Here is a 15060-nt window from a genome sequence, read left to right on the forward strand (position 1 = left end):
TAATAAGTAAAAAATGAAACAAGATAGAACAGAGATTTAAACGGCACAAACCTAGCACTAACCAGCCAGCCCGTTTAATGTTTTTGCTGTTGTAGGGGGGCTGGGTGACCTTTGGTGACATTTATTTAATCAGTGACTGAATATCACGAATTATATATCTCTGACCTGTACATCTTAGCCTATATGAACGCACGGACTTTAGTGTTAACTAGTTTCTGACAGACTGTCTTTAACAGTTCCGCCTCCAATGTCTTGGATTGGACCTGCTATCCGCTGCTTCCGATCTATAATATATATTCTAAGGACTAAATTGGGCACATCTCATGATGGGATATCAACCATCCTGATTGGCCCAAGGCTGGATTCTATCTCATAGGCTAGGACCCAATGTGTCTGACTTCATTACACGCATGCGCTCCTGCCATGTAATGACCAATAGATGAGCGCACACGCATGCGTAGACTCCATTAGGGAACGCCGATAAGGAATTAAACACAAACAAACATCGGTATTTATACAAGATCAAGGTAATATCATTCTAATGACAATTACAAATTCTCTTAGCTTACACGGCCTAATAAAATAAACTTATATAAGTAACATTATTAAAATTGCATAGGGAATCCATAAAATCGCCACTAGGGTTTAGGTGGTGCCCAATAGGATCTCCTAATTTTGTGTGAATTTGATATATTAATAAGAGACAAAACATGTATGATCTCTGAGGATTTTTTTGTATTAGAAGGTTATGCTAAGTTAGTTATTCACTGTATCGTATTTACCACTCATCATAGCAAATTGTGATAGGATGTTACCATAGGGGTTTGCTCTCTGTCACTCCCCTAAACATGTGTGCCTAATTAGGTTGTTACAATTGTTTGTTATAAATAGCAAGTGTTTTTAGTTACATTTTATAAGCCTGAGGAAAACAGCCTGTGTGCTGAGAAACGCGTCGCTTGTTTTTATTTGTTTTATCAAGTAAAGTATCAACTTTTTATTTAAACACTTGCTATTGTGTATCATTTGGACCTAATCTGATCCTTGGGATCTCTGCTGCTCTGCCTGCTGTGAGAACCTGCCATAGTCTGTTGGGTGACTGTATTGACCCCTTCCTGCCTGATTAGCATCAATGAAGATGCTATACAAATTGTGAGTATAATTTCAAATATACACAACATCATCCTCTGGTTCAAACAGTACTAGGCCATATAGGCACTTTTGTGTTTGCTTTGTATTTCCATCACAGAAACATACTACTTTGCCCTAGAGGGTCGGTCTTGCTGGGTGACTGTGATTAATCCCAGACTGCTCCTGCTGCACTAACTGGAGTGCTTTCCTAGATTGTGAGTTAATATTGATACCACTAGAATATATCGTACCCCGCTGAACAAACAATATTGGGCCATGTGGCGCATCTGTCTCTCTTAGTTTTGTAGATCATCTTCTTGGGATCCCGGCCGGATTCTCTACAGATTGCTGCCTCTAAAATATCTGTCCTCCACACAGTGACTTTCTACTAAGTAATCTGAACTGTTACAACTAATAATCAGTGTCCCCTCACTTGTTGTATAAATTGTCACACTATTTTTTGTGGCATTGTATCTTATTCATTTATTATTTAATATTTTTTATCATTTTTTATTATTATTTTTTTCTATTGTATCTCACATTTGATTGTTTTGATCTGATTGCTAGAAATCTGTATATAATAGGATTATATCTTACCACTGTTATAATTGCAATTTAGGGCGCCCCCTACTCTTATAAGAATCAAATATACCAAAATGGGCCTAGAGCAATACTTTGGGATGTCTTCTAAAAAAAATATATATATACATGTTAAGGGATATTCAGGGATTCCATATCAGTGTTCCAATGTAACTATCGCTAATTTTGAAGAAAAAAAAGGTTTGAAAAAAGTGCTACTTGTATTTATTGCCCTATAACTTACAAAAAAAAAAAGCAAAGAACATGCAAACATTGGGTATTTCTAAACTCAGGACAAAATTTAGAAACTATTTAGCATGGGTGTTTTTGGTGGTTGGAGATGTGCAACAGATTTTGGGGGTCAAAGTTAGAAAAAGTGTGTTTTTTTCCATTTTTTCATCATATTTTTTTTTATGGTAAATTAGTAAGATATGATGAAAATAATGGTATCCTTTAGAAAGTCCATTTAATGGTGAGAAGAACGGTATATAATATGTTGTGGGATACAGTAAATGAGTAAGAGGAAAAATTACAGCTAAACTCTAAACACCGCAGAAGTGTAAAAATAGCCCTGGTCCTTAATTAAAGGGACACTAAACCCAATTTTTTTTTTCATGATTCAGGTAGGAGAATACAATTTTAAACAACATTCCAATTTACTTCTATTATCTAATTTGCTTCATTTTATAGATATCCTTTGTTGAAGAAATAGCAATACACATGGGTAAGCCAATCACATGAGTCATCTATGTGCAGCCAAGAATCAGCAGCTACTGCACCTATCTAGATATGCTTTTTAGCAAAGAATATCAAGAGAATGAAGCAAATTAGATAATAGACGTAAATTAGAAAGTTGTTTAAAATTGCATGCTCCTTCTAAATCATGAGAGAAATAATTTGGGTTTCATGTCCCCTTAAGGGAAGAAATTGAAAAATGGCCTTGTCCTTAAGGGGTTAAAAATAAAAGCAGCACAAATCTTAATTTTTCCGGCACAAAACAGCACAAACGTAGCACTAACGAAACACAGTGGATTTTTTATTTGTGCTGATTGTAGGGGGGGCCAGCTTCACACAGCCAGTAAATTTAATAATAGAAGTAAACTGAAAAGTCTCTTAAAATTGCATATAATCTACTTAAAGGGACAGCAAGCACCTTGAAATGTTTATATAAAATGTTTAGTAGTGCTTAATGAGACAACTTTGCAATCTACTTACATTATTTATTGTGCCCCATATTCATGTACTTGAGCTGTGAAAAATGAGCAATTTCTAATTCCCAGAACTTTAACTGCACCCTGCTGACTTTTGAAAGGCTAACCCTGCTACATATATATTGGCTTTAACTAACAATTTGCAAGCGTAATCACTCTATATACTAGACATGCAGCACTGAATAATAATTTTCGGATGAATCATTCGGAACAAATATTCTGAACAATGTGTTTTCCAGAATATTTGTGTGCTGCTCTAATTCGGTATAAATACTGAATATTACTTAACATTTAAAACAAATGTAAATGGTACTTTTTCTCAGGTTACACAGTGGTCATCTGTAGTTTAAATAGTAATTTACCTATAGTGTGGTTGGGAGCCATGCTTCTCCAATTCTTTTTAAGTGTCCAGGGCCAGGCCAAATAGGAGGATTAGTGCGGCAGATCCCAGAGCTTTGCGCGAACCATCTCCTTTTGCGCAGGCTCCCAGTATACAGCTGCACTAATCCTGCTATTAGCGCGGTCCTGGACTACATGAAGAAGGGTTAAAACGCAGCTCCCCACCACGCTATAGGTATTTAACCTTAAAATGAAATAATGCACATCTCTACTCTATACTAACTTTATAGCCTTGTTGTCTGAGGACTAAAGCCCTGATTGGCTCCTCCAAATAAGGTAAATGGTGGGCGGGGGTTTGGCTATTGGCTAAAGGGTTAAGTAAACATTAACTTGCATAATTCAACTAGAGCATGTGATTTTAAGACACTTTTAATTCACTTCTATTTTTTAAATGTCCTTTGTTTTCTAGTATCCGTTTGTTGAAAAAGAATATGACATAGCTGGTGATTGTAGCCTGCACACATTTGTCTCTTGTGATTGGCTTACTAGATGTGTTCAGCTAGATCCGAGTAGCACAATGGCTGCTCGTTTAGCAAACAATAACAAAAGAATTAAGCAAATTTTGGTAATAGAAGTAAATTGGAAAATTGCTGAAAACTATATCTAGCTGAATCATGGAAAGAAAAAAAATGTGGGTTCATAGACAACCTTATATTCACACACAATTATGGGTGTCATACGGGGGGGGGGGGCAAAAAGGGGAATTTTGAATCCAAGGTAAAAAAAAAGTCAAGGCACCCCTTTTGCAATTACAACAGCTAGATTAACCTTACTCTTCTGTTTTGTGTTTAAAAATAAACCTTACTCATCTAGCTGTGTGCTTGCAAGAGACTAATAGACATTCTATGTGTTGTGTTTAATATTTTTTTATTTTCCTCTATGGGCTTTGCAACCAGGCTGGTCTGGGGTTAAAACCGCCTAAGGCCTCGCTTCCATAGAGTCGTAATTCAGTTTGCGTGCACTTGCAAACCGTTAAATATGCTGTCGAAAGCAATATCATTTATCGACTGTTTCCAATGGAGCGTTATACCTCAAATATCGGCAGCTGGACTCCGGCTGCCGAAAAATCTTTGCGTCCCATAGAAAGTAATAGAAGCCGTTAATCGATAAATTATACCAGGTTTCCAATGAAAGCGCAAACCGTTAATATACTGTCGGAGGCTGTCGATACATTGAGAAATATTACACCCAGCTCAACTAGGTGTAAAAGAGGAAAATTGTGCTTTTTGGGACATATTTTCTATTGAAATTATAAAACTTGCAAATAATGCAAGTGTTTTAATGTAGAAATAAAATGTTATAAGTGATATTTATTGTTGTCTCATATATAGGAATAGTTGAACTTATATTCTAATAGAAATATCAGTATATATTTAAATATAATAATATATGCAAGAACATATCTACAGAATGCAAACTAGACCTATGCCTAGGGCAGCAATACATATTACTTATATTTATGAAGTGGTAAATATAATTATATTAAAAAATAATATTTGATTATTAAAAATATGGATAAGTGTATCTTTATTTTTCTTGAGAGGTGATCACAGGTAAGGAGCACGGACGTTAAAACGTAAATTCTATAGCGTAAGGTCGGGTTACCTTAGCAACTAATTGATTTTCAAGAAATCCAATGTCAGATGGAAGCGTTAACACGTTAACATACAGCTACACGAAAAGAGCGACTGCACGCTATTTGCAAAAATATTTCAATGGAAACCTGGTACTAAAATGGAGCCGTAAATTGCTTTTAGCTGTCGTCCGCTTTGGTAGCTTACGGCTCCATTTTTAACGACTCAATGGAAGTGAGGCCTAAGTTGATGGGAGCTGTACAGCTGTCTGTGAGTACTGATGAATACCCAGTCCATTTTGAAAGTTCAGCCCATTTCCTTATTTTGTAGGTGTCTAAGTAAACTACAAAACGCCTGTGTCACCCTTGTTTGTAGCTCAGTTTGTTTGCTTGATGGTATTGTGCGGCTGTATGTTAGGGATTCATGGAGGAAAAGCCTTGGATATGGTACTGGGCTATCATCATTTGGTTGTTACTAACTTTACCACTTTGCTTTTAATCTAGCTGTGTGCTTGCAAGAGAGTGACAGACTTTCTATGTGGTGTGTATGGGCTTGTTTCCATCGAGCCGTAATTAGGTTTGCACAAGGTTGCAAACCGATAAATATGGTGCCCGAAGCAACTTCGTTTATCGACTGCTTCTGATGATGCGTTATACGGCTGCTGAAAATATTTACGTGTCCCATAAAAAGTATTAGAAGCCCTTAAGCAATAACTTATACCAGGTTTCCAATGAAAGCGCAAAGTGTTAATACAATGTCGGAGGCTGTCAATACATTGAAATAAATTACACCCTGCTCAACTAGGTGTAAAACAATGTTTTAATGTAGAAAAAAACTAAAATATGTATGATTTATTGTTGTCCCCTTGTATAGGAATGCGTAGTTGCACTTATGTTCTTATGTAAATATCAGTATGTATTTAAATATAAAAATATATGCAAGCACGTATCTACAAAATTCAAACTTGACCTATACCTAGGGCAGAAATACATATTACATATATTAATAAAGTGGAAAATATCATTTTAATAATAAAATAAAAGTATTTGTTTATAGTTAATAAATATGTATTATAAATAAGTGTATCTTTGTTTTTGTTTCTCTTTAGAGGTGATCACAGGTAAGGAGCACAGACGTTAAACGTAAATTTTATAGTGTAAGGTCGGGTTATCATAACACCTAATTGATTTTCAAGAAATCCGAAGTCGGATGAAAACGTTAACACGTTAACTTACACCTACACGAAAAAGAGCGACTGCACGCAACGCGCAAAATATTTCAATGGAAACCTGGTACTAAAATGGAGCCGTAAACTATTTTTAGCTGTTGGACACTTCGGTAGCTTACGGCTCCATTTTTTACGTCTCACTGAAAGCGAGCCCTATGTGTTGTAAATAAAATATTATCTCATCATATTGCAGCCCCAAAAATGTATTTTTGAGCTTGAGATTTTGAAATCATATTTGTCAAGCCCTGCCTTATATCTAAGCATAAGCACTCACTTTAGTCAGTCTTTTGACGCCAATGAGTTGCCATGCGTACAACAGGCTTTACTGATATTATTATGCTCAGGGTATTTTATTATTTTTTTGCCCCCCCCCCTTGGAAAAATGTCTGCGGATGCCCCATGCACACAATAGTAATAAATTTATTTTAAAAATTTAAAAAGCCTCACACTGTACTGTTAAGGGTACAAAAGGAAAAGCAGACAGAATACTGAAAGTGTGGCTTTTCTATTATAAACTTTACTTTGTACTCTTTGTACCTTTGTGAAAAGCACCATATAGCGGCAGTTTTGCAAGAATGTGTTTAACAATGTTATACATTGTACAATCACTGCTGCTATCAAAAAGCATTCTTCAAAAATTGCTTCCAGATAATTCTCCCAAACACATGCACACCACCTACGTAGGTACTCTACGCAATGAAGAATTACAACAATCAGAACAAAATACTTTTAATAGAAATAAATTGGAATCATTAAAGGAAAAAAATTGTGTTTCATGTCTGTTTAAGAAAGCTGTTTGCACCTGTGATCTAAAGTACTAATACCATAGTGTATAGTACACAGTGTCTATCACACATGTATGTACCACACACATGCTTTAGTCTGGTGTCGCACGCTGCAGGCAGTAGGACCACACGTCTCCCGCAGGCCGCACAGCTGTCTTTCAGTGTCTGGATGTCTCGGGGTGACGCGGATACATTAATAGCAGCTCACTAGCGCAGCGGCCTTACTGTGACACTCACACATCGGCTTAGTCTGTACTGTAGCCCCTGCAACATGGCACCCGCAGAAGATATCGAACGGTTTGTCAGCCCTGGGAAAGGCAGGGGAATGCAGGCTCTCCGGGACTTTAAGCTCGGTGAGTTGCTCTTCTCCTGCCCGGCCTACACCAGCGTGCTGACCGTGAACGAGAGGGGTAATCACTGCGATTACTGCTTTACCAGGTAAATTCACTACTAATATGGGTATTACGGGAGATCTGTCAGCGGACGGCACTGTGAAATGTGTCTGCATTAGGTGATCTGATGTCTGCAACTTGGACCTTTGATTTACCCACTTATTACGTGATTTACGGCAGAGCTGCACAATATACACGTGGGTTGAATACGCAGAGATCCCGGGTCTAAAGGCCGCAATGTTTGAAGTCATCTAGTAGTCCTGTTCTGACAGTAGTGCCGTGAATCTAGTACATTTACCAGTGGTGCGGTGCCATACAGCTAGTACATTCCCCAGTGGTGCCATACAGCTAGCACGTTCACCAGTGGTGCCATACAGCTAGCACGTTCACCAGTGGTGCCACACAGCTAGCACGTTCACCAGTGGTGCCACACAGCTAGCACGTCACCAGTGGTGCCACACACATTCACCAGTGGTGCCACACACATTCACCAGTGGTGCCACACAGCTAGCACATTCGCCAGTGGTGCCACACAGCTAGCACATTCGCCAGTGGTGCCACTCGGCTAGCACATTCGCCACTGGTGCCATACAGCTAGCACATTCGCCAGTGGTGCCACACAGCTAGCACATTCGCCAGTGGTGCCACTCGGCTAGCACATTCGCCACTGGTGCCATACAGCTAGCACATTCGCCACTGGTGCCATACAGCTAGCACATTCCCCAGTGGTGCCATACAGCTAGCACGTTCCCCAGTGGTGCCATACAGCTAGCACATTCGCCAGTGGTGCCATACAGCTAGCACATTCGCCAGTGGTGCCACACAGCTAGCACATTCGCCAGTGGTGCCATTCAGCTAGCACATTCGCCACTGGTGCCATGCTGCTAGTATAGCCACGGCTGCTGTCTTGTTTACATAACCCCAAATGTAGGTTTTATATTCTGGAAATGTCTTTGCCATACTGGTGCTATATCTTCCACTTGCAACCTTCGCTGTTACTTGTGAACCACCAGTGGTGCAATGCAGCAGAACCACAAAATGTGGGTTTTATGTCTAGGAAATGCCTTGGTTATATAGTGCTATGCTCCTTCTCACTGTCTCCACTGGTACTATGTCCCATAATCATTCACACGTGTCATCCTTCTATCTCTTTTATAAATCCCATGTTCCTAATAACCCCCTGGTACCAAGTTTTCAGTAAGTCATGCTGCTACTATGTTCACAGAAGAGCCATGTACTCAGTACACCCCCACTTATACCATGCTCCCCTACACACTAACATATGCTATATAACCAGAGTCACCCAATAGCATTACATTCCAGGTCTACCAGCGCAACCACTGGTACTATTACCCCAGAATTTCCCACACATTTAGGAACCATGACTCCAAACCATCTAAGGGTGCTGCTGTTTGTGCTCCAATTAAACTTTTCCTGCAGATTCAATTATTTTCCCAGTAGATTTTCCCTACATACACGTTCTATTCATTTATCAACCCCCCATTAGTGCCCTTCTCCACAGATGCCAGGCTTACAACACACACCAATATACATGGTACTGCATTTGTAAATATATGTAATATATATGTGGCAATACTTTAATCATGTTTTTTTTTTCTTTGTGTTGTTGCCCAACGCATTCGCTAAAAGCTACTAGTGACATACTGTAAGACATCACCAGCATTTTCTGTGTTTGCTGGAACAAACTATCGTATTGGTAGCCTGTCGTGTACACACAATAATTATTTAGCACATTTTACTTTTTAAACAATACTAATTTGCAAAAAAAATATTGTGATTTGTATGTGAATTACCAAATTGAAGTGCATTTTAGTGCATTTCAGGTTCCTGGTGTATTTTTGCAAAAAAAAAAAAAAAAGCGTATGAGATAACCAGTTTGCAGATCAGGTACAGATGACTGATGCTGGTAGCCTGTGTGTGTGTGTGTGTGTGTGTGTGTGTATATATATATATATATATATATATATATATATATATATATAATATATATATATATATATTTGTGAATTAATGCACCAACTAAAATTAAAGAAAAATAATAAATATGCAAAATAAAACTGTGAATTTCAATTAAAATCCACTTTTGAGGGGCTTTTTTCACTTTTTGCTACTGATTTTCATCTATTTATTCAAAACAGTTTTCCAAAATACCTCTTTAACCTTGGTTTTACCTACTACTTAATTACTGATAGATTTAGCTTTATCTTAATTGATTTTGGAGAAATAAAATATAGACTGCTTTACTTGAGTTAATACAGCACGTCTAACCCTTTACAATGTAATGACAAATTAGTCAACACATTGCACATCATGTGGGAAATTGAATAATTATAACAAACATTGAATATTTTTGTTAAAATTCTATATTTTGAATTAATTAAAATTTTGCATTATGAGTACTGGAAAGCATTTTAACATTTTATGAGATCTTCAGCTGTTAACTCAATTCACAGAGACCCTATTCATTATTATCACCTGCCATCCCACTGCCTCAAAATCTTTCCCCATATAGCACATCTATTAATAGACCAGCCACATGTAATGCGTTTTGAACTCCTATTGGGCAACTGGCAGATAAGCAAACAATCTTTAGAATTGGAATGTTCATGGGCATACCATCTTCATGAAATGTTTGGTTCCCAAAGCATTGACCCTGATGCTCAACAGGGATGGTAGTAGTGGCATACTGAACATTATTCACCATATTAGGTTTAAAGGGACACTGTAACCAAAATTTGTATTTCGTGATTCAGATTGAGCATGAAATTTTAAGCAACTTTCTAATTTACTCCTATTATCAAATTTTCTTCATTCTCTTGGTATCTTTATTTGAAATGCAAGAATGTAAGTTTAGATGCCGGCCCATTTTTGGTGAACAACCTGGGTTGTCCTTGCTGATTGGTGGATAAATTCATCCACCAATAAAAAAGTGCTGTCCAAAGTACTGAAACCAAAAAAAAGCTTAGATGCCTTCTTTTTCAAATAATGATAGCAAGAGAACGAAGGAAAAATTGAAAATAGGAGTAAATTAGAAAGTTGCTTAAAATTTCATGCTTTTTCTGAATTACAAAAGAAAAAATTTGGGTTCGGTGTCCCTTTAATGGAAACCACTTAGAAGGATTTTCAGAGTTAGAAACATGAAACCCAAAATTTTCGTTCATGATTCAGATAGAGCATGTGGTTTTAAACAACTTTCTCATTTACTTCTATTATCATTTTTTCTTCATTCTCTTGGTATCTTTTGTTGAAAAGCAGGGATGTATTGCTTGGGCGCCATTTGCAAAAGCACTAGATGGCAGCACTATTATTTCCTGGCATGTAGTTCTCCAGGTGCCTATCTAGGTCTCTCTTTAAAACAGAATATCATGGGAATGAAGCAAATTGAAAATAAAAATAAATTGGAAGCCTTTTTTTAAAATGGTCGGCTCTGTCTGAATCACAAATGCAATTTGTTTTGAGTTTCATATCTAATTTAATGAAGCTGACAATATGTAACTTCTTTTGTAGGTCCAAGGGCAGTTATAGTGTTACCAGTGATACTGAAAGATGTTAAATAAGTGTAATGACTTTTTGGTAGTACACAACCCACAACCAATACTCCCTTAGGTCATTTGTATCATTATTTGGGAACAACGCATTCTCAGAGTGCCTGTGATTTATTGATATTGGATTGTGTTCACTAGTAAGCTTTCACTTTTGTAGATATACCTACAAAATGTAGCCACCAATCAGCAAGAGCTACCCAGGGTTCTGAACCAAAAATGGTCTGGCTCCTATGCTTACATTCCTACTTTTCAAATAAAGATACCAAGAGAACGAAGAAAAATTGTTAATAGGGGTCAATTAGAAAGTTGCTTAACCCCTTAAAATACAGTTAATGACCGAGGACGTATGGCGTATGTCCTTGGTCTGGAAAGCAGCTGGAAGTAATCCTGCTCGCTTCCAGCCACTTTCCGGTTATTGCAGTGATGCCTCGATATCGAGGCATCCTGCAATAACCCCCCTTGGCCATCCGATGCAGAGAGAGCCACTCTGTGGCCCTCTCTGCACCTTACATCGATGGCCGGTATCGTTGGTGAGTGGGAGCTTACGTGGGAGGCGGGGGGGAAGCTACACTACAGAAAAAAATAATAAAAAATAATAAAAAGCCATTATTTTGCACAAAATGGGTACTGGCAGACAGCTGCCAGTACCCAAGATGGCTCCCAGTGAGGTAGAGGGGGAGGGTTAGAGAGCTGTTTGTGGGGGATCAGGGAGGTTTGGGTCTAAGGGGGGAATCCTACACATCAGCATATGTAAATATGCTAAAAAAAATTATACATTTAAAAAAAAATACCTTTTATTTTAGTACTGGCAGACTTTCTTTGTTTGGAAAAAGCAAAGAACATGTAAACATTTGGTATTTCTAAACTCAGGAAAACATTTAGATGCTTGGGTGTTTTTTGGTGGCTGTAGATGTGTAACAGATTTTTGGGGGTCAAAGTTAGAAAAAGTGTGTTTTTTTTTTTTTCATTTTGTCATCATATTTTATAAACATTTTTTATAGTAAATTATAAGATATGATGGAAATAATGGTATCTTTAGAAAGTCCATTTAATGGCGAGAAAAACGGTATATAATATGTGTGGGTAATGTAAATGAGTAAGAGGAAAATTACAGCTAAACACAAACACCGCAGAGATTTAAAAATAGCCCTGGTCCAAACTGTCAAAAAATTGAAAAGTGCTGTGGTTACTAAAGGGTTACATTTTGACTTTACTGCCCCTTTAAATGCTTTTGAGATTGCAATACAACGTGTTTAATTATGTGCAGTAAAAAAAAAAAGTTTACAGTATATATTCATTATTTATGTTTTGTTTTATTTTCTTGTAATTTAATTCCGAAAAGTTTGTTAAAAATGGAAATGCAGACTCCATATTTCACACTGCTAGATTCCACACAGTCGTTTATTGCACACTCTAGTGACTCATTTATAGCTATCCTCAATTGGCTTCAGCAGAATATAAAACCTAGGTTCCAAAATGGCGGTGCCTATTGCTTTATGGACATTACATTCACTTTAAAGTTTAATAAGTAAGTGCCTGGTATCTAAAACTAATCTTAAAAGCAGGGGCACTTTCATTCATTAAACTTTACAATGAAGCTTCTTTTTTAAAATACTTGCCTTTCTTTATGGAAAGCAGACCGGCGATCCTCCGCCCGCATCTTCTGCTGCAGTTAGCTCAGCGATGATGAATCCGGCTTCCTCCAATCATTATGTGGCCCCACGAGCTGAATGCCAAAGGGGGCATGCAACGATTGGTGGAAGCCAGATTTGTCATCACTGTTCTAACTACAGCAGGAGACACGGGGCGGAAGATCGCCGGTCTGTTTTTCATAAAGAAAGGTATTTTTAAAAAGAAGCTTCATTGTAAAGTTTAATGAATGAAAGTGCCCCTGTTTTTAAGATTAGTTTTAGATACCACGCACTTATTTATTAAACTTTACATTCACTTTAAAGCCTAGCTCTAATTTATTGCGCACCCACAAAATAGCAACTTTACCCATTTGTGGGGGCGCATGATAAATAACCAGCCATTACAAGTGGCTGGTTAGTGCTACTGTGAGCTTGCGGTGTCAATTAGCGCTCAAAAAATTAACCAGAGGTCAGACCTCTGGTTATTTTTTTTTAAATGTGCCCAAATTGCCCCCAAAATAGTGTGTAGTTTTTTTGTTTTTTTTTTAATAGCAGTTTTTGGGTGCTAAAGTTGGCGGCTGTGGGGTGTTAGAAAAAAAATGTGAGGCATCCTGCTATAACATTTTTTAGCCGTCCGATGCAGAGAGAGCCACCCTGTGGCCCTCTCTGCATCGGCCATCAATGGCCATGTTCGTTGGTGGGTGGGAGCTGATCCAGGGAGGCGGGTGGGCGGCCATCGGAGGGAAGGGGGGCGGGATCGAGTGCACGTGAGCATGTGTGCGCGCGTGCACGGGAGCGGGTGCGCATGCGGGGGGGGTGGGAAACCTACACTATGGAACAACTGTGGTACTTGGTGGGAGAGAGGGTGGGAACATTACACATTTGAACGATCTGGTTGGGTGGGAGGTTGGGGGTTGAGGGGGGGCAGCTACACTACAGAAAATAGTATTTTTAAAATAATAAAATAATAAAATTTTATAAAAAACATATTTGATTTCAAACTGGGTACTGGCAGACAGCTGCCAGTACCCAATATGGCGCATAAGGCAGAGAGGGGGGTTAGAGAGCTGTTTGGGGGGGATCAGGGAGGTTGGGGGCTAAGGGGGGATCCTACAGAGCAGAATTATTATTGTTTTTTTTTGTTGTTTTTTAAATCCCCAAAAAACTCTTATTTTAGTACTGGCAGACTTACTGCCAGTACTTAAGATGGCGGGGACAATTGTGGTGTGGGGGAGGGAAGAGAGCTGTTTGGGAGGGATCAGGGGGTGTGATGTGTCATGTGGGAGGTTGATACCTACACTAAAGCTAAAATTAACCCTACAAGCTCCCTAATTAACCCCTTCAATGCTGGGCATTATACACGTGTGGTGCGCAACGGCATTTAGCTGCCTTCTAATTACCAAAAAGCAAAGCCAAAGCCATACATGTCTGCTATTTCTGAACAAAGGGGATCCCAGAGAAGCTTTTACAACAATTTATGCCATAATTGCACAAGCTGTTTGTAAATAATTTCAGTGAGAAACCTAAAATTGTGAAAAATGTAACGCTTTTTTTTTTATTTGTTCGCATTTGGCGGTGAAATGATGGCATGAAATATACCAAAATGGACCTAGATCAATACTTTGGGTTGTCTACTACATTATACTAAAGCTAAAATTAACCCTACAAGCTCCCTAATTAACCCCTTCAATGCTGGGCATAATACACGTGTGGTGCGCAGTGGCATTTAGCGGCCTTCTAAATACCAAAAAGCAATGCCAAAGCCATATATGTCTGCTATTTCTGAACAAAGGGGATCCCAGAGAAGCATTTACAACCATTTATGCCATAATTGCACAAGTTGCTTGTAAATAATTTCAGTGAGAAACCTAAAGTTTGTGAAAAAGTGAACAATTTTTTTTATTTGATCGAATTTGGTAGTGAAATGGTTGCATGAAATATACTAAAATGGGCCTAGATCAATACTTTGGGATGTCTTCTAAAAAAAAATATATACATGTCAAGGGATATTCAGGTATTCCTGAAAGATATCAGTGTCCCAATGTAACTAGCGCTAATTTTGAAAAAAAGTGGTTTGGAAATAGCAAAGTGCTACTTGTATTTATTTCCCTATAACTTGCAAAAAAAACAAAGAACATGTAAACATTGGGTATTTCTAAACTCAGGACAAAATTTAGAAACTATTTAGCATGGGTGTTTTTTTGGTGGTTGTAGATGTGTAACAGATTTTGGGGTTCAAAGTTAGAAAAAGTGTGTTTTTTTCCATTTTTTCCTCATATTTTATATTTTTTTTTTATAGTAAATTATAAGATATAATGAAAATAATGGTATCTTTAGAAAGTCCATTTAATGGCGAGAAAAACGGTATATAATATGTGTGGGTACAGTAAATGAGTAAGAGGAAAATTACAGCTAAACACAAACACTGCAGAAATGTAAAAATAGCCTTGGTTCCAAACGGACAGAAAATGGAAAAGTGCTGTGGTCCTTAAGGGGTTAATAATAAGTGTAGTTAGAATTGTAATTGCATCTAATTCCACATACTTGCCAATATAGTTTCACATCCA

General features: G+C 37.9%; 1 protein-coding gene across 1 annotated transcript in view; it reads left to right on the forward strand.

The window, feature by feature from the left end:
- Positions 1 to 7065: 7065 nt before the first annotated feature.
- The window catches only part of SMYD2 (SET and MYND domain containing 2), a 275842-nt gene continuing 267847 nt past the window's right edge, over positions 7066 to 15060 (forward strand). The window contains exon 1 of the mRNA XM_053712488.1: positions 7066 to 7342. Within this exon, the coding sequence (XP_053568463.1) occupies positions 7176 to 7342 (167 nt within the window). The 5' untranslated portion in view covers positions 7066 to 7175. The remainder of the gene's footprint in view (positions 7343 to 15060) is intronic.

The sequence above is a fragment of the Bombina bombina genome, chromosome 4 (genome assembly GCF_027579735.1).
Source record: "Bombina bombina isolate aBomBom1 chromosome 4, aBomBom1.pri, whole genome shotgun sequence".
NCBI classification, from domain to species: Eukaryota; Metazoa; Chordata; class Amphibia; order Anura; family Bombinatoridae; genus Bombina; species Bombina bombina.